General features: G+C 34.6%; 1 protein-coding gene and 1 non-coding gene across 4 annotated transcripts in view; one reads left to right on the top strand and one right to left on the bottom strand.

Annotated features, from left to right (window-relative positions):
- Positions 1-23883, bottom strand: part of LOC142986377 (solute carrier family 7 member 14) — a 229566-nt gene that overhangs the window by 68324 nt on the left and 137359 nt on the right. For all 3 annotated transcript variants that reach the window (XM_076134848.1, XM_076134850.1, XM_076134849.1), the window contains exon 9: positions 1645-1828. In XM_076134848.1, coding sequence (XP_075990963.1) covers positions 1645-1828 — 184 coding nt within the window. The remainder of the gene's footprint in view (positions 1-1644; positions 1829-23883) is intronic.
- Positions 21593-21665, top strand: TRNAR-UCG (transfer RNA arginine (anticodon UCG)). Its single transcript has one exon. It is a non-coding gene; the product is annotated as a tRNA-Arg (tRNA).

Raw genomic sequence — 23883 nt, 5'->3', positions numbered from 1 at the left:
TGGTCCCTTACGGAAAACCAAAAGTAGAAACCGAAGGTTTGCCACAGAGAAATGGAGCGTAGTATATCAGATGTAAGAAGAACAGATCACGTCCAAAATTCTATACTGCGCTCCCAAACTCGCACAGCCGATTTAGGGAAGAAGACCGCCAAGTTGAAATGGAACTGGGCCGGCCACATTATCCGCTTGCATCTTGAAAGGTGGGCCCGCATATCTACCAACTGGATGCCAGAGGATGGTTATCGCAGACGCGGGAGACCTAAACGGAGATGGCGGGATGACCTAGACGCATTTGAAAAGGACTAGTCGGATCTTGCCGCTACAAGGGCGATTTGAAAGGGAAGGGTCCCCCCTTGCCTTTCCTTGCATCAAAATGTTAAATTTCATTTCGAAAATTTTAACGAAAACTAAAATTATTATCATGCCAGACGGCCATATTTATGGCCTTCCCATTCTAGCATGCTAAAAATAATTATTTATTCCACAATAATTGAATGCAAAAGGGACGTATTTCAAAATATGCTACTACAAAATATAATAACAAATACTAGTGTTTGAATGGAAAACGGTCGTTTTCAGAAATATGGCACTTTTGTATTACAAAATATGGTAACAAATACTATAGTTAGAATGCAAAAAGGACGTTTTCCAAAATATGGCAGTTTTGTATTGTAAAATATAATCACATTAACTAGAAATTTTGCACCCAACACCGGCGTATTTTGGATTGTAGCACTTTTTCACGCAACTGACGAGCATTTGCGTTGAATCTCCGGGCGCAACTCACAAAGTGGCTGTTTTGCACTGACATTACCTGTTAAAGTGAGCTAATGCAAAAAGGGCAGTAAGTCAGTGCAGCCATAATATAAGCAAAAATGATGGGGGTTTTTTTTTACTATGAAATATAGTCGGTTCAGGTGTCATTTTTGCTATAAAACGATTTTCATTTTTTTTTGAGTTGTGGCCCTTTTGCATTGAAGGAGCGATTTGCTTCGACGATTGTTATATTTGGTGATTTCTGTGAGTGATCCACTCGCAAACTACTGAACCAAAATAACCGGACAAGTTTGAAAAGGAAATAAATTAACGGGATCGCCATAGTATAATAATATTATGTAAGTTTCAAATTATGAATTACTGAATTAAAATATTGAAAATATAATATTTCACGAACAAAATATTACGATAGATTTTAAGTTGGAATACAATGACGGCTGGTATTGTTTTCAAACTTTGATATATATCATTGTCCGAGAATGAATTCAATTGAATTCAAAAATGAATTGAGTGGGTTTCATAGGCGATATACGATCACAAAGCATGTCAACGTATAGTTTTCCAATGTACTTATTAAAAAAAGATTTGTTCACAAAATTAATTATTTCAAATGAGACACAAACGCAGAGTTTATTCGGTTCGACACTACATAATACACGACTTCACTTCGAAATATCCTTCTCTGAAAAGTTTCAATAAAAGCAACTTGCACATAAAATATAAAAAAAGAACAGTCAAATGAAAATCAGATGAGAATTATAACAGAACTTACGTAAAACAACAGAAAATACAGAATAAAATAGTTAAACGTTAAATTAAAAACATCGATTATGATCATTGAAAAATTGAATGCAGCATTAGACTTACCGGAAAATAAGGCCATCTTGTGCCATCGCATAGACCACGCGGGGAAGAGGAAACATCGATCCAAACATGGAAACGGTGAGTCCTGCGAGGGCACCGATTACCACGATATATTTGCATGTTGGGGCATTGACGTGAGCGAACATTTGAACGAGAGCCGAATCCGTTTCAACTTGATCATAGGGTACTGTGGACAAACGACAACAATTTAAAAACCATTAAACATTTCTATAAAACTTATTTTTTTTTTTATATAGATACGTACCAGTTTATTTTTAACCAAGACGGCATTAACTCGAAAGAACAGTCAAGAATTTCACAAAATGTATTTGCTATATAGTACTATATAATTATATTACATTTACAGATAAAAAACCGTATAGCCGACAATTTTGAAACTAATAATATTAAACACTTGAAACATATTTCTCAAAATGAACATAACTTTTCAACAGTTTTAAACATTTTAACAGATAGGTATCACAAACACTTATTTTTCTTATATAGAGGTACAATAAAATAAGTCTAAGGTCTTAATTATGGAAAGCATAAAGTATTTTATATAAATACAAAAAAATATTTTTTTGAAGTTGTACCTTACCGATGTACGGATAAATCGTACATCCTAAGATTAATAAATGCAGAACAAGTATTATATAAATATGTTGGCTAGTAAACCTAGCGGCCCTCGAAAAGAATTGAGCGATCATGGTATACCACCAGGGCCTCTCAGGTTCATTTTCCCAGTGCCTGGGATTATTTTTTAAGTAATGGAATATTTCAATTTCAACCGACTCTAGTCCTTCTGAAGACGTTTCGTAATCTGACGAGTCGTCTGACTCGGAGTACTCCGTGGTCTCCGAGACTTCAATAATCGTATCCAATAAATGTCGACTACTGTTGCTGTCCGAAGAGCTGCTATCAACATTAGCAGGCGGGATTGGGATGGAAACTCGTTGAAATTCTGACACTTCAGTGTCTTCAAAAGATGCTAGATTATTTATTGTCGGCGACCGCCGCAAGCTATGTGACGCCATATTTAATTGCGACCTAAAATAATAATTATTCGTTAATTGAGGGTGGCTATTAAACTTATTAATGGTTTACAAAAAATTTATTAAGCGCGCACTGCTAATCACTTTATCAAAATAAAAAAGTTTGAAAATAGTTTCAAAGTCGCGACACTTCTTAAGTTTGAACTCAACAATTCGATTTATGGAACACAACACTCACCGACGCATTGTGGAAAGTAAAACACGATTCCCGTCTAACGAAAAAAAGTTTATAAATGATTTAAATAAATCACTAAATAGAAAAGGAATAAAGTCAGTTACTATATATTTAAACATTTAAAAAGTTTTTAAACTTTTCAATATTCCTGCAGAATAGTTTTAACGAGTGACATGAGTTGTGTTACGAGAGTCGGGAGCTGTAATGCCGTTACTCACCGGGACGGGCGCATGGCAGGTGTAACCATGGCTTGTGCTCCCGTAGCACTAAATACGACAGGCCCGCGAACTTACGCTCCTCCCATCGCACCCCGCTTACAGTTCTAGGAATGGGCACGCTCTGACCTATAAAAGGACTTATGCGCTATAACCTAAAATAGGCTTTACTAACTACAAAATATCGTTGCAATTCGCATAAAATATTAGTTTGTCATATAAAAACATTTTAACTTGATAATAAGTTGAGAATATGGCGGGAAAAATCTGTTTTATAAGTCTACCACGGGTTTTACCTGTTGCTTTGATAGGAGAATTTTGAGAACAGTTTTCCGTGCGGGAAAAGATTTTCCCTTCGGTTATGGTCAAGGTTAAGAAAATTTTCAAACACTACGATAGAATTTGAATGTAGTTACATATTATTATTGGCATGCTTTTGTTCTTTAGCCGGTTGTCTATTTGACTAACAATAGAAAATTTAAATAAATATAAACTATCCGGCAGCACAAGTGCTATGTATGAAATAAGAATAACTTTTTTATGTTTTACCAAGACCTGAATGAGATACCCTGGGTTAGTTATGTGACACAAAATTCTTGGTACAAAGGAGGTTTTTAGAAACTAATAGTTTTCAAATGTTCCCAACTAATTGAGAAGCTTGGACATTACTTAGAAAAAATAATATACCGATGTTGGACTTTTACGGTTTTTGGTTACACTTGTGGGATGGGCAAGGGTCGACAAGGTGACTTTAACTAAACAATACCTCGCAATTATTAGCTATGTTTATTAGCAGATTCGTTCATGACGTCAGTAGACACTATTATAAAAATATTCCATACTATTTTGTTTGTCTTATCTAGTTCTACAGTATCATGTTATTAAAAGACATAATAATTGTAGTACACACAAACTTAAAATCTCAATTTTGTTTTTTTTGGATAGGCATATATTAAAAGAATATTTGAACGTTGTACGTAGCGAAATACAAGTGACAAAATAAATAAAGATGTTTTTATAATGATAAAAATGAACATTATCATTTAATAAGAAGATGACCTAGATAGAATGTATTTTGCAGCCATATCAATAACAATACTTCGAAATATTTATAGGCAGAATTTTAAAGTACACTTAGACTTCAAAAATTAAGCCGAATTGGACTATACACATGCACAGCATTAAAACATTAGATTTAGACCTGTGGTATTTTCTGTTGGTCCTAATTTTTATGTACACATGGCTACTGCGAGAGTTCGACAATTATTAAGATGTACTGCAAAATAAGTTTTTACAATACCCGCTAGAGGCGCTCATAATTTTTGTGTACAAAATCTTACGATAGTTCCTACTACAGACGGCTAGACTATTGGTAGTCGATAGTAGTAGAAAATCACCCGTCGTAACAGAGGGCTCACTATTACATTTTTCTAAGAAGCGATTAATTATATGTTATCAGTATTTTCCTTAACTTTCCGTAATTTAGTGATAGTGATGATGGTGATCGAATGACAATTGTCTTGTAAGAGTACCTATTATTTTGAAGTTTTTCCATTCTTGCTCGTAGCATTCGTCAACTTTATTTTTTAATTGAGTTATGAAAGTCAGAGGAAAGGGTTATACATGTGAAAGTGTGTAATTTTTTCTGTCCCGCTTTCACATTAAAACGGCTTAACTAATTTGGAATGGATACCCATGCGCATGTGCTAAAAGAAACGACGTGCTTAAAAATGCAAGATTAAACTTGAGAGGTCCAATTAACAAGGGATAAAGGATTCGTTTTCGGAACAAAATATTGAAAAAGCACTGAAAGATTGGGACATACTTTTATTTTGCTATTCGGAATTGATATCGATGCAATTTACAGAATGGACACATGCAAGGCAGACTATGAATTACAGTCATATTATAATATGTAGATAACGGTGTTAGTTTCAATTTTTTATAAAAAAATATACCTAATATTTTTTTGTTAAGAAATGATTTGGATTAAACCACATAAAAAAAAATCGATTCCAAAAATCGAATGACGACCGGTGCGCTCCGGTGGCCACGTTTAATACACGACCATGGGTGACGAGATTCCCTTAGAATATTGTATGTCAACGTATTGTTTTCATAGGAATCTGCTTGTCAATGCCGACCAGCCAATTAGCAGGTTCTTATTAGAGATATTACGCGAAATAGCGGATGTTTTGGTTCATAAATATCATTGTCTGTTGCTACCCACGTAATGATTGCTTGTATTTATAACTTTTGTGGTAATTTTAATTTCGGTCAGCCAAGGATAGTAAAGCAACCAAATGAATGATTTTAAACGCCCTTGCTATAACTTTTATCCAGACATAATAGATTTTTATATTTGAACACTGAAAACATTATCGCGACTCAGTCCTAAATTCTTTTTTATTATTTAGCATGATTTGTGTCTGTGTATGGCAATAGGCTCACCTCCTTTATATGCAAAACGTGGTGGTGTTCGTAGAGCTCTGCCTTCACTTGTGGGTATAACAGGCGCGATATTATGTATGTATGCGTATCTTGAAAATAGTGCGAACTGGCAATTTCGTACTTGCTTTTACATTCATGAAAAAAAGTAAGTAAGCACTTACGTGTTTCTGATGTTGCAAATCAATAGTTTAAGATAAAAATCATAGCAATCAGGTTTTTGTCCCCGGAGAGTCGTCGAGATTGTCGCGTAACTTGTTTGTTTGTCTGTTTGTTACATTTTTACTTTTAATCACGATAACGCGATAAGTGTTATAAATTTTCGCACTGATACTTGACATGATTTTGAAATACTAACGATATGAATGAAAACGTGGAAAGTAAACAAGGAAATCATATCTTCAATATTAATTAGAGAAGATGATGAGAAAACGACGTTTCACAAAGAGAATTCATTGAATGGGAACACCGCGAGGGCGCGGTTTAAAAGACATCAACGAACTTACTGATAATTAATAAATTATTTTCGTTCTTAATCTCATTACAAATATAAAATGGAGTAGTTATTTCCCCTTTAACTGGAGATGAATAAAGACACTAAGAAGCAAAATTTATCGTGCAGTAAACCTAAGGGTCGATTTCGACTATCGACAACAAATGTATGACAATCTGATCAGCGCCTCTAGCGGTGCCGTCGGAACTATTTTTGCAGTACAATTTCAACGTCATATTCTTGATACATGACAGTACCGAGTGTAGAAAACCGCGCTACTGATCGCACACGACACGGTTATATGGCGTCGATAATTAACCTATAAGAATACCACAACTTTGTTTACTACGACTATCTACGAGTTGAACTTACGTCGTAGTATCCAATTAGGAGATTAAACGCCTGGATCCACATTTACGTATTAGCTAAACTACTAGTAAGAAATCTAACATCACCTTGTTTTGTAACAGTTCGATCTTAGGATATTCTATTACGCGTTTGCTAATTAGTACGATGGATACGCATTTACCTTCTTACTCTTGCTATTTATTTTGTTTGATTAGGAAATTAGTTAGAAGTATTTTAGACGTATCTAGGCTAAAAGACTACATATGTTTACACGACCCCACGACTAAACCATTGAACTGATTTTGACGAAATTTTGCGTGGAAATAATTAGACCACGTATTAAACATAAGGTGCTTTATAAAAGCGGCTGGCACTGAAATATGGGCTGGCACTGATGATTGTTTTTATCTCTATATCCCTACATACTTTATACCTAATTTTGGAGCAAAAGTTATAACTTTTTTTTTACTTGAAAAACCTTGTCGTAAAAAAAATGTCGTTATTCCTCAAAGGTCCATTTTTCCGGGAGTTTTAGTTTCACCGTGACAGGAAAATCAAATCTTTATATTTTTTACACACGTTATAAAAAAGAGTTTCTTGTCTTTTCTTCTCACGACCAACCCGTTTTGTAACGGTCAAAAAATTATATGACCATTTTAAATATTTTGTATAAAGTTTATAAAAAAAAGGATATTTTGAATTTAGATGCAACAGTTGCATTGCTCGTTTAAGTAAACATCATTTATATAGTAATATTACGCAACCATTTTATCTTTTCAGCCTTCTAGCAATACAATAAAGGAAAATACTACATTTCAGTGGAAGAAAAGCTTTATAATAATATGATAACATCTTAAGACTACATAAGATCTTCTTGCAGGAAGCGTGCGGCGTACAGTACGACTCTTCAAGCACTTGATGTTCTGAGAAGTTCAAAATAATATGCGAAGGCACAACAAAACAATAGTAATCTCATTAAAATTATTATTATAATGTGCAATTGTTATGTGACTGAAATATTACGTTTTTGTATTATATTATATTTCTTAAATAACTTTAGGTCTCTTATACTCGTACATCAATGTGTAGACGAAGGTCTATCAAATTCACAAACTATTCGATAACGCTTAAATAGTCTTCAATTTCACTTGCCTAACTGCAAAATATCAGAAATTGCAATGTTTGTATGTATGTATGTACGAACTACCTGACAAAATATGTATCAAAGGTAAACTGCACAAAATTCTTTCAATGTCAGTGCTTTGCATGTTCCCCAATTAAAAGTTTCTCATAACTTTATTCAGTGCATTTGAGCGAGCATCTAAGTTGTCGCATCTGAAGGAAAAGTTAGAGAACTTTTCGTATCAATCAGGACGTTTAGACTCTTGCAAACATTTCGAACATCAACAAGCGCGATGTTGCTCATATTTCAATAACTCTTGTCAATTTAAAATGTATATTTCTAGATGCATTTCGGTTTTCTCTTCAGTAGCTCGAATCTCGATCACTATCAACTACCAGCAACCGGTTAGCTATCAAGAAATTTTGCACTAAATCAGCGCCTAATTTGGCAATACATTTTAATGTCAAGCATTCGACACTCGACGGTACTGACTGTAAAGATTAATCATATAGGGGCTACGTAGCCGTTACAAAAGTAAAAATTGCTTCCTAAGTTTTGTGTTCTACATATTAAAGTACTCAATCCATAAGTAATCTAAGTGTGTTAAACTATTGTTGTTTGAAATTTAGAGTACTTTTATTGATGGCCTTATAGGTTGGCATCATCGCCAGCCTAGCCTTTGTTCCAACTATGTTGAAATCGGCACACCGCTAGTATTTTCTTTACGATGCAGCCAACCTCGAAAATATGTGTTAGTGTTGTTTTGAGTCGGTAAGCGAATACACTATTGGGCTACAGTTGCACTTTGCGATAGTATATTAGACTATCGTAACATTTTTTTTGAGCATGATCACTGTTCAGTAAATTTTAAACAAACTTATTGAATTGATTCATAAATAATGGCAAATAATTTGTGAAATCAGCTGGCATTTTGTCAAATTGGGCGAAGAATGCTTTGGCTCTTTGTGCTGCAGCATATTCTGCAAAAACGTATTAATTATCGTAATAATAATTTCGAGTTCTGTTGAAATATAATTAATGATACATTTATTGTCTTTTGACAAATTAACTGCAATTATTTATTACTTTTATTTGAGCCTTTGATGTGGTTATTTTGATACTGTCAGTGCACCGCGCTAGGACCATCATTGGGGTCTCGATAATGAGCATTGTTTTAAGTCCAGTTTGAAAAAACTAATAATCACTCGTAAAGTTTAGAAATTGAGTAACATAAAGCGACATGATAAAAATTGTTTACAAAAAAGTCTCATTAATTTGTTCATCACAAGTTACTTTCATTTAAATATTTTTTTATTATCACTTAACGCTAAAAGTGTTTGCGCCTGAACTAAAATGTTGTATGGCATTTTTCTCGTATATTATCTGACAACATCTCGTATAACACATTGAATTAAATCGCAGAGCGCTAAAAGGAATTCGAAACTTCTGGAAAAAATATTTCGAAGCTAAAACTAAACCGCGTCGAACTCACTCGGAAGTATTTTTATTTAAGTACGAGAGAATTAATAGAAATATTTCACATTGAAACAGTTCATAGCAGTTGAAAATGTTACAGAAAAATGTTGTACGTCTCCTCACATTTCAGCGAGAAAATATCTCTTACGGTGCATTCGCAGACAGGAACTCATTGGGAAATATTTTACGAGGGGAAGCAACATACGAGCTCGTATATAGTTTGTCGTTAAGGTGGTGTGCCATAATATGTCTATTAAGAATTTGAAAGGCTTCCACAGAGACTACAAGATTTTAAGATTATCCTCGGCTGGGCATATATGTATACAACATCTGTTTATCCAACTGCTAAGTATAGAATACAATTATTTATTAAAATAACAGCTGTACAATTTCACAATAATTGTAAAGCTGTTTTTGTGTATTACTGTATATTAACTGTAATATAAACGAAAGTAACTGTGGGTTGGAGAAAGCGGCGTTGCTTGCAAAATCCTGCACTCTGCCGGTTTTTATATCATCCAAAAGCGACACAGGTGAATCCGCAATGGTCAGCTAGTTTGATATAAACATAATAATATGAAGTCGTAAATGAGTTTGAAAATGAAACAAGTTATCTGTTTAGTATCATGCGACCTGCCGTATAAAGTATATTTTAGTGCAGTTTCACGGGGTATATTAAAAGCTTGCGTTTCCAACTTATTTACAAATAAAATACAGGGGATAAAGTCCTTTGTGGAGTCACTGTTGATACACCGGTGCGAGGGATATTTACTATCGTATGTTTTGCGATGACAGAGTTTACGCGTTAACCCTCGCATCAGTGCATCCCGATTTTGATTGCGACTGATGCGACGGTCAACGGCCAGCGTGTTTATAAAAGGTGTCCATTAGTTTTTGGTTCGACGATTTTGTTAGCCTATGCCTACAGACACCAGTTGACCAATCCAGTTTAGTTCGAATATTGCATTTTGGATACAGCTTATGAGTGCAGATGGGACTAAAAAATATAATGAATATTTTTGTTATCTATCATTGTCATTGTAAACTGCAACGTAAATTATAAGTTTTTATACATATTTACGGATATTTGGGTAAATCTCACGTCATTCGATCTTAAATGTTTTATTAGAAGTCATAGTTAGTCATAGTCACAATAGCATAGGTTTAGTGACGTAAAACGCTAGTATTGCGAATAATCACAAGATGCGAATTGAACGAAAATATATATCAAATATTTTTCGAACATCATCGAGCACAATCATAGTTTTTGAATTTCAGAGAACGTTTTAGTTTGTTTGATGTATTGAGCAAAGCAATTATTTCTATTTGACTCCATTACAATTCAACGGAATTAAATTTTTCAGTGTAAAGTCATATCTCGTGTTTGTTATGTATTGTGTGTTTTTCGTTTTTTGAAATACAAAATAATGGAAAATGGAATCACATTTTTGAGTAAAAAAGCGATCGTCAATATTTTTTGCAAAACATTTGATTCGATGATTACTTTTCTCCGTAATTTTAATAGTAATAATTAACTTGCAACGAGATACTAGGAAGCCAGTTTTCCAATATATTTGTTTTTTTACTACCCTCTAAGCAATTTGCTGCTATATTCAGATATTCAAAGTTATATGGCATATTATACAGGTTTTTCACGGGGTGTGAGATTGTACAAGAATGTGGTATGTAAGAGCTATGTCCGACACCGGTCGTTTGCTGCTTGACTGGTGTTGAATGCATGCTAGGATACATACCAGTTCGATTTAGATCGAAAATATATACTGACTGTTTAGTACTGCGATGATAATATATTTATTAGAAGGAATGATAGACTGTGATACTGTCTTATCATATAAAGCATCTGCACGTGCCTGAAAGTGTATAATTTTTTCGGGGTATTTTATGAGTGGTTTTAAACTACCAGTGAATCATATTTTATCTAAAATAGTTCAGTAATTTGTCATTCACACAAACTTTTATAATTTCTTATTAATAATACTAGTTTAGACTAAAATAAACTTTAATCTTGTCATACAGTTGCGTGATTCTCAACATCGAGTATCAAGTAATGAGATTATGACGTTTAAAATGTACTATAAAAACAGTTCGCAGGTTCACCCGGTAGAGGCGCTGATTAGATTTTCTTACAAAACTATCCATAGATAGGTAACTTGTCGATAATAGTAAAAAATCTCGTTACAGCAGTAAGAACAAGTATCTATTTACCATTTTAATCGAAATCGTATGATGATCTAAAATTGCTAATATCTCTATTTCCTGTTCAGATCTAATATTCGGCACTAATTTTACATTGCAATGCAACGTATTACAGTCTGTCTAATACACAAACCGAACGTTTTCAAAAGCGCTCTGTAATTTAATATGTACCAGCTTTGAACAGATAAATGCTGGAAGGAATGTACGAGAGCAAAGCCAATCATATTTCTCTTAGACGTCTTTGCATTCAGCAACTCTGTGGTTTATAAGCCAAAATATTGGCTTTAACGTTAAATAAACCCATAGGTTTGTTTGAAAATAGTTAAGTTCCATTTTTTTGACATGCCATGACAGAAACTGTTGGAAGTTTTTGTGGGAGACTCGCCTAAAATTGAGATCAGATAAAAAATGTTATCTCAAATTACTTTCGTTACAACAATCTTTTACGTGAATTAATTATATGATAAACAATTGAAGCTTTATAACTTCTAATATTTATTTCATCATTCATTCTTACTATTCGGTTTTCTGTATAATTTTCTTTCTATTTCTCTGGTCATTGACTCCGGAAAATGAAAATGAAAATCTTTATTTAAAATAGAAATATATTTGAAAGCCGTATGGCGTCTCATCATATTGCCTTTTATGTGAGTTAGTTAGTCCTTTTGAAATATTCTTTATATAAAGTCTTGGTATCTTAGTAAATTGCATCTTCAATGCAGACTGAACTAATTTGTCATACCCCACGTCGCACTGTGGATCGAAAATCGGCTGTAGAAGACATAGGATCTCGATGTCGCGAATGTATTTTTTTTTTATGGAAATGTATTCTGCTGATCATTACTGTTCTATAAAATGTCATATGACGTAATTGTGTGCACAAATGGAAGAGTTATAATTTTTTTAAGAAAATTTTGTATGGAGCTGACATGAAAAATGAGAATATCTCTGGAATCGCAAGGTTGGCCGTTATATCCTTGCACACTGATATAGTACTATTTATTTGTGAATTTTTGACATACTTTATATCGCGGCATCACTTGCGATTTTTTTTCTAAAAATCGTCAAAATTTTCAAAAAAAATTTTTTGTTTATAATACATTTTAATGCTTAAGTATGACAATAACAAGTGTAATTTACAATATTTTTTATGCTTTGACCAAAACGTTGTAAGAAATCATAAAATCGTACTACTTCTCCTCGAATGGTGTTCTCTGAACCTCGTATAATCTTTGTTTCGGGCCTTTGAAGCTTCTTCCGAAAGACTTCCAATTAGTACAAAAGCATTTACTGCAATTATGTCCCCTCCGTGAATCAACAATTTGTGGACAGTTGATGACATATAGTACCCATCATACAGTTCCACGTATTTGCAGCGGTTGTTCTAGCGTATTCTTAAAATTTCGGCACGTCTACAAACTCTCCAGATGTGATAGCTCTCAGAATCACAGCAAATCTGCATATTAGGTCTTCATCGAATCCAATGATCGCTGCAGTTTTACAAGGAAACTCAAAAAATCGCCTTGCTGTGTTCCCATCGTTAGTTGTGTCTAATCCTCGCTTAATGATGTCGATCAAATGGTTGAGATCATCACTGAATCATTCTTGGATGAGTTTTTTTCGTGAATGCAGTGTCTCTTGATGGCCTTTTCCTCTTGCAGACCACTTTTTGAAGTCTAGACGATACGCTATGTGTAAAAGACATTCCGTTTATGCGGGCATGAAGTGATGATAATCCGAACTCATACACGCCAGAAGAAACGGTTTTTGACGCAATGGCATCTAACTTATTCATTTATGTGGGCTTAGCCGAATACAGGTAGAGCAGGCCGCATTTCACTTCGCTACAGCCAGATATGCAAAAATTTTGCCATCAATCATCGTCACCATTAATTGGTCACTAATTTCAGTACTTGACATTTTGAGGGTACGAGAGATTTTATTTGGTTATCCATTGCAGTTTTTTCATTTATGACGACTTCTTTGGATTCTTTCGCAAAAGTAAACTGGACTGGATGCCAATACATAGGTGAGCAGGGTTTTAGATTCACCCATACGGTATCACCGTCAGCTATCAACTTTAATGGAACCAAAGAGGTCATAAATGAGCTGGAATCATCTTCAAACCCCCTATCACCGTCAAATCCCCACCTTGGTGTTAATATCATTTGTTTATCCTGCCGTTACAAGTTCGGTATTTGGATAAGACGAAGACCTAATATGCAGATTTGCTGTGATTCTGCAAGTTATCACATCTGCAGAGTTTGTAGACGTGCCGAAATTTAAAGAATACGCTAGAACAACCGCTGAAAATACGTGGAACTGTATGATGGGTACCTACTGCACATCAACTGTCCACAAATTGTTGATTCACGGAGGGGACATAATTGCAGTAAATGATAATATATAAAAATATGATAAATGATATTGTACCACTCGGAAGTCTTGCGAAAGACGCTTCAGAGGCCCGAAACAAAGATTTTAAGAGGCTCAGAGAGCACCGTTCGAGGAGGAGTAATTTGAAATTGTGATTTCTTGGAATGTTTTGGGCTAAGCATGAAAAATATTGTAAATTACACTTATTATAGTCATATTTAAGCATTAAAATGTATCATAAACATAATATATATATTTTTAAATTTTGACGATTTTTAGAAAAAAAAACAGATTTGCTGTGATTCTGAGAGCTATCACATCTGAAGAGTTTGTAGACGTGCCGAAATTTTAAGAATACGCTAGAACAACCGCTGCAAATACGTGGAACTGTATGATGGGTACTACATGTCATCAACTGTCCACAAATTGTTGATTCACGGAGGGGACATAATTGCAGTAAATGCTTTTGTACTAATTGGAAGTCTTTCGGAAGAAGCTTCAGAGGCCCGAAACAAAGATTATACGAGGTTCAGAGAACACCATTCGAGGAGAAGTTGTACGATTTTGTGATTTCTTACAACGTTTTGGTCTAAGCATAAAAAATATTGTAAATTACACTTGTTATTGTCATACTTAAGTATTAAAATGTATTATAAACAAAAATTTTTTTTTGAAAATTTTGACGATTTTTAGAAAAAAAATCGCAAGTGATGCCGCGATATAAAGTATGTCGAAAATTCACAAATAAATAGTACTATATCAGTGTGCAAGGATATAACGGCCAACCTTGCGATTCCAGAGATATGCTCATTTTTCATGTCAGCTCCATACAAAATTTTCTTAAAAAAATTATAACTCTTCCATTTGTGCACACAATTACGTCATATGACATTTTATAGAACAGTAATGATCAGCAGAATACATTTCCATAAAAAAAAATAACATTCGCGACATCGAGATCCTATGTCTTCTACAGCCGATTTTCGATCCACCGTGCGTCGGGTCTTACAATTTATATTGATTTCATATTACTTAAGGTACAGTTCGTAGAATTCAAAGTCTATATTTCGATACGTTTCCAACGAATTTACCTATATTTGTGAAGATATTTTAGGTGTCCTATGTAAAATTCCTATGAACTACTTGTTCTCGAGCATGTGCAATTAATATTTAGCTGGAAAACGTTTGACAACTGATCTTTCAATGGAGTAAAGTATTTTAGAAAATGAATTCTAATATAACCGATTCGTTACCATTATGTCCCCGACAATGTTCTGTTATAATGTCTTAAAAATGCTTAAGTAATTTAGCCATGTAAGGATAAAAGAAAGACATTAACATTTTTATATTATTTCGGAAATATGGAGTATGGACTATTATGCAAACTCTTAAGGTCATCAACCTTTTAAGACTCGAACTTAAACGCCTTATGAGCCGAGCAAAAGTGAGCTCATAGGCCTAGCAAAAAATATTTAAGAAGAGCGGTAAGTCGTGGTTTGAAAGTTACTACATGAAAATATTCTCAGCTTCTGCTCCGGTCATGCTCAGGCTCCCCTAGCATACCCACCTATAGATTTTCTTATTACTCTTTGGGACATATTAATAACTGCAAGAGACATTCTATAGACTGCTCGGTCCATATCACTCACTAATGAATATTCATATTTCATATTACATATCCGATGTCCGAATGCTTTTCAAATTTCAAAAGCAATTTCATACAGTTCCGAGTACAGGTTTGATTTATAATAAACTTGAGTTTTAATTACAAGCGCAGTTTCGGATGCGGTTTGTGTATACGAATGTGACTGTAAACATTCTGTCAGTTTGCATTTATTTGTACCAGGTAATGACAGACTACTGATATTCCCCAATTCATGTGTATTTTAATATCATGGTACGGAATTTCTACTATTGTCCCTTTTAGCTGGCGAGAGATTCCGACCGAAACATGTTTCAAAAGCTGAACAACGCTATTTGTATTCTAGAGTTTATATTTACGAGTATGGAAATTAATTCTAATGTAAAAGCAAATGACTTATGTTACTGTTATATAATTTTTTAATTTTGTGAGTGAGAATTGTATGATTTAGCATACATAAGAAATAACATGCTTGAAGAGCTCTCAGGCATGTAAGGTATCGTCACGGCCTTTTCACTAGAACTGACGATAAAAAAAATGAGAATGTTGTATCAATTACTATATTTATTCGGTGTATGAAGATGTACTTTGATTTGAAGACGGAGCTCGAATTCTCAACCACTTTCGTCTATCGACAACGGCTAGCTGTCAAGAAATGTTGTATGAAAATCTGATCAGCGCCTCTAACGGGCGTTGTAAGAACTATTTTGGCAGTAAATTTGAAATATCATACTCTCGATACTGGACAGTACTGACTGTGGAGAATCGGCTACTGATTATTCTGTGAGTAATTGTTAACACATTTAGGAGTGCAGCCTCGCTCGATGCATCCGTAATTAAAGTCGCAATGAGGCACGTCCTCTCAAAATTAGATGTATAATCCTCGACCGAGCTGATAACCTTATTGTTTGTTACTCGACTATGGTTTACTAAGGGATGGTTATGATCAAATGATTTTGGAAGTATATTTATTCTCTTTTATCAGTTACAAATTGCGCTCTAAGTTAACAAACATTATTTTCATTATCTGTTAAATTACGATTTATAGAGTAAAATGTTTACTTTTCCTTAGTTTTAGTATGGACACAGTTAAGACAATCTTAACGTAGTTTATTAGTATGTAGCTAAATAATCAGGCTACATGTTTCAACTTAAAAAAAGTCATCCCATTATCTTTCTAAGGCATTTTGCAGTCAAAATTAATTTCTGAAACACAATTGTCTGTGGTCAGTGGTTTGACTTGTGTCAAGTTGCTTAAGCTCACTGTTAGCCGGAGACTGCACGCGACAACCGTAACCGACGTTAATACGAAACATCAGAGGCACGGACAGGCTCAAACTAAAATACTCCTGCCCAAACTTTCGTAGCTGACAATAGTTTTGATGAAAGGAAAACCTAGAACGATTTAGTCATTTATTACTCACGGTAAATGAAATAACTAAAGGTACGTTTGATGACGAAGCGTTCATGGTGGTCACCGTACCGTAAATCTTGCGTGCGTTAGTCGCCAATGCTATTTTCCCATGGAACAAAAATGCAAGAATGCACATGTGATTCGTGGATAGTAGTTTTGAGCTGGTTGTATTCAGTTTACTTTTCAACCAAACAAGATTTTTGTATTGATGCTTATAGACCTAGGCTAGGTATAAATTGCGTATCTTGTCAAGTATGTCAACTTGCAGGAGTTAAATCCACACTTCCACACTGCTCATACTAGTGCAAATGTCTGTTTATCGAACTTTCAGAACAAAACCATTCAACTGATTTTGTTGAAATTAGGATGAGAGGTTAAATACTCGTAGTCATACTTCGACAACGTCAAACATCAACCCAATAAGCGCCTTAAATAGGTAGGCACAAAAGCCTAGATTTCCTAACGCTCTGGCAAGGACACGAGTGCAGGGACATTCATAATTGAATGTTTTATGTTATTACGTCGGCACACAGGCGCCTACGCCCTAACAAGAACATCCGCTATGCATAAACTACATTAGTCCCAGCCTTGACTGAAAATCGTCCCTATCTATCTTCCCCCCTTTAAGTAAATGCACTGACTTTATGAGAAAACATACAATTCTAACGACCTAAGTTTTCCACGTTTTCACATTTTCTAACGAGGTTATAATCGAAATCGGAATAAATCGAATTTGGTGAACCTTCAGGCTGTAAGGTAAAAATAAAGTCGAGACACTTTTTGTGTCTTTGTCTTTGTCATTGCTAGAAATATTAAGAAACGTCAAACCTCGAAAGTCATCATCATGGAGCACACAAATTTAGTTGTGTATGGACTTTGTCGAATCATAAATACAGTGGCCTACAACGTGAGGAACGTGGTCACCACCTTAGCCACACCACGGACGTCACCATTTCCAATCAATCCCATAATGAAACCCGATTACAATTTGATAACATGCGAATATATATAACATTGTACAACAGCCGTCTGAGCACTACTGTCCGCTCCCAAGCTATTAATTTTGTAATTAATGAGTTTCCGTACATTGATTAAGTTCAAGCCGCACCTAGCGTTACCACAAATAGGATAAGCGAGCAATCTATGCGCTATGTTAGGAACCTACACGATAATCTCTTTACCGATTCAATTGACATCTACTAGCCACTGTCCACTGCTTTGCCTGCTGTACCATAAAATAAATAATTCATCATTCTGCAATTTTTCCCATATCGGTTGAGTCGTTTTCGCGTGACACACTTACTAATGTTTATAAAGATTTTGACTTCGATCAGTCAAAGCCAAGGCAGTGTTTTAAAGTTCCTTAATTTCTCTATGAGTTACTCGACTCGCTTGCTATTATAATATTACCTTTTTTTTACTGTAATCAGTAACGATATAAAACTAAATCTCTTGATTTTCTTCAAAATCATGTCGTGGGCATATTTCTTATAGGTTTAACTTAGTTTATTTTCCTATAAAAGTTATTTTTGTCCTGCCTTTAACTGCGTAACTTTCAACTGCTTTTTCAAGAGATTAGTTTTTGTAAATCTTATGCGTGCACTGTGCAGTGACTATTGGGACTCAAAACGGACGCATGTGCATCATGTATTCCAACTAGGATCAAATGACTAGATCGAGAGTGAACGGCTTGCTGCGACGGGACTTTGACAAAGTAATATCGAGATACCCTCGAATATCAGTGCTCACTGGTCCAGGATATTAACTGAATGACATTCACAGAGGTCTTAGGAAACTAATCATGGGATTGCGATGAGATTTCAATTGGATCTTTAGTTAGCAATGCTAGAAAGGCTTTCTGCCTCTCATTTTTAAGAAAAAGCAGAATTATTTTACGATTCTTAATCTTTCTGTAATATTACGTAATTAACCAATAAATGTTTATAAATTTACTAGTTCTTTAAATATCAATGATCGATGTGAAATACACTTTTGAATTATTTTTTCCTTTATTGGTAATAGTTTAGATTGTTTTCTAGCGAAATTTGACTAATGCTGGTTATCAATACTCTTGGTATTTTATTCGAATCATTTTAACTATACATCTTGCGACCTTTCTCCGACAGTATCACGAGATCAGTAACAATATTTTTTTTTTCATTAGTCGGACATTATTCAATAGACATTTCTCTTTGTCTCTCATTTCTAGGACAATCACTTAACTTCCACCAACTTTATAGTTATTAAAAGACTAAGCGCTGGCGAGATTCATTTAGCGTCTCCTTTGTACACTCATTTTTACAACTTCAAAGTAATATTGCTTTCATTTCTAATTAAAACAAAACTAATTGTAGTCTTGTAAGATGATCTGCATAAAACATTTCTACTCTATAGTTTTAAATTGCATAATGCGATTGTCTTCATTTTAATGGAGAAAAAGGTTTGTTTTAGCTTCAACAAAAGCGGCTATGTTAAGAATAACATTGCTTTTCTTATAGTTAAAAGATTTACCCAGATTATTACAATAGTAGCTATTGATAAAACGGATTGGCAGTTTGTTGAAATTTAAACTTACTGATTAAATAGTATCTGTTTTTTAGCATCACGTCTTTTTAAGAAAAGCTCACCAAGATTTGTATTATGTACGGGTCCGTTCTGTGGGTTACGATGTATTAGGATTAGGGGAAATTATGTACTATGTTTTTTATGAATATTGTTAAATAAATGAACGTACATTTTATGAACGTTGGAAGTGAAATTAGCTACGTAATTATTCGCCGCTTACTACACGTAGACAAGTTTGATTTCATGAGACTTAATTGCAAATTGTTGCACTTACAACTGAAATCTGAATTTCATTCGTTTATTTGGTGCAAGAGATTTCTTATGAACGGAAATATATTTTTAAACATTAAATTCAATGCAGCCTTAATAAGATAAAGCGTAGGCAGGTCCTTCCTAGATCCTTACTAGGTGGACCAACGACCTGATAAGGTTCACTAGAGACCGATGGATGAGGGCGGGCTAAGATCGGGTGGTGTAGATATATATCTACGGCGTCCTGTCTTAAGTACTAGACGTCTTTTTACTTTAATATGTTGCTATATTATCCATAATTTAAATTCGACAATGTATTATTTATCACTATTTCATATGAATGCATAGGATTTTTTTTTAATTTCTTTTAAGACAACTCCCGCAATAAGTGTTGCTCTTGCGTCGAGAAGACTACAAACAAACAACGGACACGAATTACAAAAAGACCCGTAACAAATATCTGTGGATTGCACAAATAATTGTTCTGTGTGGCAATCGAGCCCACGACCTTCTTTGGCGTGGTAATCTTAACCATTGTGGCATGAAGGCAGTAAAATTTTAAACTACCATAAAAGTTATACTCTGCAATATGAATGATTTTTGGGTCCGGCCATTACGCGCACGCTCTCATTCCACGACGCCCTCGGCCAGGACGCTCTCGAATAGAAAAAAACTGTTGGTACACCACGCTCTCGGCCAGCACGCTCTCACTTTGTATGTTTTTTGGTAGGACACTTGAGTAAGTACAGTTTAGAACAAAATTGTAAAGAAGTTTTAAGAGTGTGTAGTAAAACAGAAATCATAAACACACCCATCGGTATCCTTTGTTTTCGTTAGCTCATGGTTTATTGCACCAATAAGTTGTTTACGCCACCTGCACCCCATTCTGCCCCTCTCGCTCTCCGTGTATCATAAAAAAGGGACAACGAATAGAAAGAGATAACCAACGTACGGTAGACTGGTTTGTATGTTATAATAAGGACTTAAGTATTAATTTTGTCTTCGTTGATTAGGATTGTTATAAAAATGTTGTTATTATATTCAAATTCAAAAGATCTACTTTTGTCTTCGTTGATTAGGATTATTATAAACATATTGTTATTATATTTAAATTATCTTATTATATAAGAAGTCTATTTCAGGTTGAGATATATGACACAAGTTGATATCGCGTCATTCACAATAAAAACTTTACCTAGATAGTGATATTCGTTACTGCCTCTACAGATCAATTCAAACTATTTTGTTTTAAAGTGGACACATTCGTTATGCAGATTTTCATCTACAATCGATCAATCATACAAAAGTTTTGAAACAAAATATTGTCACAGAAATATGAACTTTGATTCATTCAGATGCACGTAAACGGTGGACTTTTAGTTTGGTATTTTGTACAGACATCAGCTAAAAGAGGCGCTCATAGCCAGTCACCGGTCGGTAAACGATCTGTGGGTCAAGCAATCGATGGCGCGGTCATTCCATAGATGGGTGACCGCATAGTGTTATTTGAACTGAGCGTCTCTGTGCTTCGGGGGGCACGTAAAAAATCGGTCCCGGTTGGTATCAATTAAGATAACAGTCCTTAAGCCACATTAAAGGCCTTCAACTTCAGGCACTCGCGTTTTGCCGTTGACCAGTTTAATCTCATGTAACATGGGACAAGCCTATTGCTATATGATATATGTTTAGTGTTCAAATTATCAAGTGGAGACTACACCTCATGTGACGGCACTTATGACATTTGACTACCTGGCGAAATATTTTTTACTTCCAAGTGAAAAAGCAACATTAGCATTTTTTAGCAACTTGGCGACGGATAAAGCAGTTGAGGTTGCCAGGTACTGGTCAACAATTGCTTAGGTAACATCATGGTGAGTCGTTGACACGACAGAAGAAGAAGAAGCATTTTTCAAGTGCATTGCAGCTCTGACGAAACGTATGTTACCATCACCTTGATTGAAACTCAGTGTATAGAATAATGGTTAAAATACACAATTGCATATTTTTAGAAATAAGACCCACGTCATAATATGTAAGTATGTGGGATTTGTACCACTATATTATTTTTTGCGACTTGGCAAACGAGCTCGCTCCCCTCGCAAGAAAACAATTGGTTCTCTAACTGATTCATTTATTGAACTACATGTTACATGACCGTGTGGCCTAATGGATAAGGCGTCGGACTTCGGATCCGAAGATTGCAGGTTCGAGTCCTGTCACGGTCGATTAAAAAACGCTTTACAACTTTCTTTTGTAGTTTTGTACGAATATGTATTGTAAAATTGATAATATTTAAAAGTTTATCTATACAATTTAGACGATAGTAACTTTTTTGTGTAGTGATGGTTCTTTATGTTTAAAATAATACAATTTACACTATCGTGTTCTCGCAAAGTATCGTAATATATTAAAAATAAAGTTTCTAATTGAAATTTCAATATTAACACTAAATGAAGAACTTATAATGTAACAATAATGTGTGAAATTTGAAACCAATACATATGTTAATTGTATAATTGTTTATAAAAAATAAGATAATTACTAGGTAACCCGAGCTCATTGCTAAGCAATATTGTCTTTAAAATATTCTTATAAAACCGTGTGAGTATAAAAGTGCTGAGTTGACACTACAAATAATTTATTTTGCCTTTCGTGTAATTGCAAATTGATTAATTTGATTAAAATATATTTTCAGAGGAGTAGTAGCAAGTTTCATATTTTTTATTTTACCGAAATTAATATCAGATACAAAGCCAATGGTTTCCTTTTGGATTATAATTAACAGTGCGCGCAACAATTAAAACAAAATAATAATATATTTTCTATGCCGGATATCCCAGCACTCAAGGGACGGTTCAACATTTTACCGATTGCTTTTAGATTTTTCTGACCTATTTTGTGATTATAGATAGTATTTTCTAACACTCCTACTCGTATTTCATAACTAGTGTTAAAGGAAGGTATACAATCCGAACTTCCAGCGGTGTATTAGTAGGATTTCCGCTATTCTCTCTAGGAAAACAACGGAACTGGGCGAATAAAAATCGAACACTGCACTCGACTCTCTGTCTGTGTTGCAGAACAATATTTGGTGCCAATATATTGCGAACAATTTGTCAAAAGGCCTCTCTTGATAGATATTTTTTTATTGTTTTGCCGACGGTTGTTCCCAATCCTAAAAATATTTGCTTGTTAAAACTAACTGGCGAGAACAAAAGTCTGTTTGCCATAGAGTTTATATTTCTTTTCGTATATTTCTGGCTAACAAACTATTGAACGACACCGGCCAATGAACCATTGATAAACGGCTAGCTAAAAATTTTGTATGACAGTTTGATCAGCCTCTAGCAGGCGCCGCGCCGGGAGAACTGTTACTGCAGCAAATTTTAAATGAATAATCACTCTACTTGGTCATACAGTATAGTAATGCACACAGTCTCTAAACAGCCAAAGTATAGTAACGAAGTGTACGAACAGATACCTAACATTGTGCAGTAACTATCAATCGAAATCCCTTTGGATCAAGAAAATACTATCTCATGACACTGTCTAAAATAATACGGAAACGTACACTTCGTCCCCGAAAAGTGGGATAAGTTACCCTAAAGCGGAATATTATTGTTTTAGCTGGATATATGGGGATACCCAGTCAACTGAACAACCAGACACCAAACAGGACTTTTGGTCACCTTATTAATAACTTTTACAAGGTTTTATGTCGTCGTCTAAGTTCACAAGATTCCTTGCACTTATGATTCCTATCTCAATATTTAGCCGTCCACTTTCTGAGTTGAAAACCAAACTCACTGAGCGATACACTTCAAGGTGTTTAATACTCTGCGTCTGATGGAATGCGTTCTTCTTTCCTTAAAAATATCAAAGATCTCTTCTCGCATCATTTTTCTTCACCATTGAAGTAACTTCGTAGGCCATCTAACGACGTTCGTGATAATCTATTTACGATTTTCTTAAGCAATAGTTTCGTTGATACGATATCTCCAAGACTTTGTGGGTTATACGCCAACTGCTGTTATTTTTTTCGTGTTCGGACGAGTAAAATAACCAGTTCCAGTAATTATGCCTTAAGATGTACGTGGTACATTAATCGGTTATCGTAGTAGTCTTTAATCGTCAGAGATACCTACATATCCATTTATCAGTTTCACTATGGTCGTTGACGTTGTCACAATTTCATTGTATATATTAAGCTGTATTTCGGAAGAAATTTCTTATCCTAATGAAGTTCTTGCACATGTGCTCGATACAAAGTCATCGTAAATGTATAAAATACGTTAGATAATGAACCGTAAAATAAACTGGTACGTAAAAATTGCGTTAAAGTAATAATATGCTGAAAAATACAGTTAAATAAAAAAAATATATACAATAGGAAATATGATTCGTAAGGAATAGTACTCACTGGCACATTCTTTTCACTTATGA

The sequence above is a fragment of the Anticarsia gemmatalis genome, chromosome Z, assembly GCF_050436995.1.
Source record: "Anticarsia gemmatalis isolate Benzon Research Colony breed Stoneville strain chromosome Z, ilAntGemm2 primary, whole genome shotgun sequence".
NCBI classification, from domain to species: domain Eukaryota; kingdom Metazoa; phylum Arthropoda; class Insecta; order Lepidoptera; family Erebidae; genus Anticarsia; species Anticarsia gemmatalis.
The sequence above is the reverse complement of the archived record's forward strand: the minus strand, read 5'-3'. Positions and strand labels throughout refer to the sequence as shown.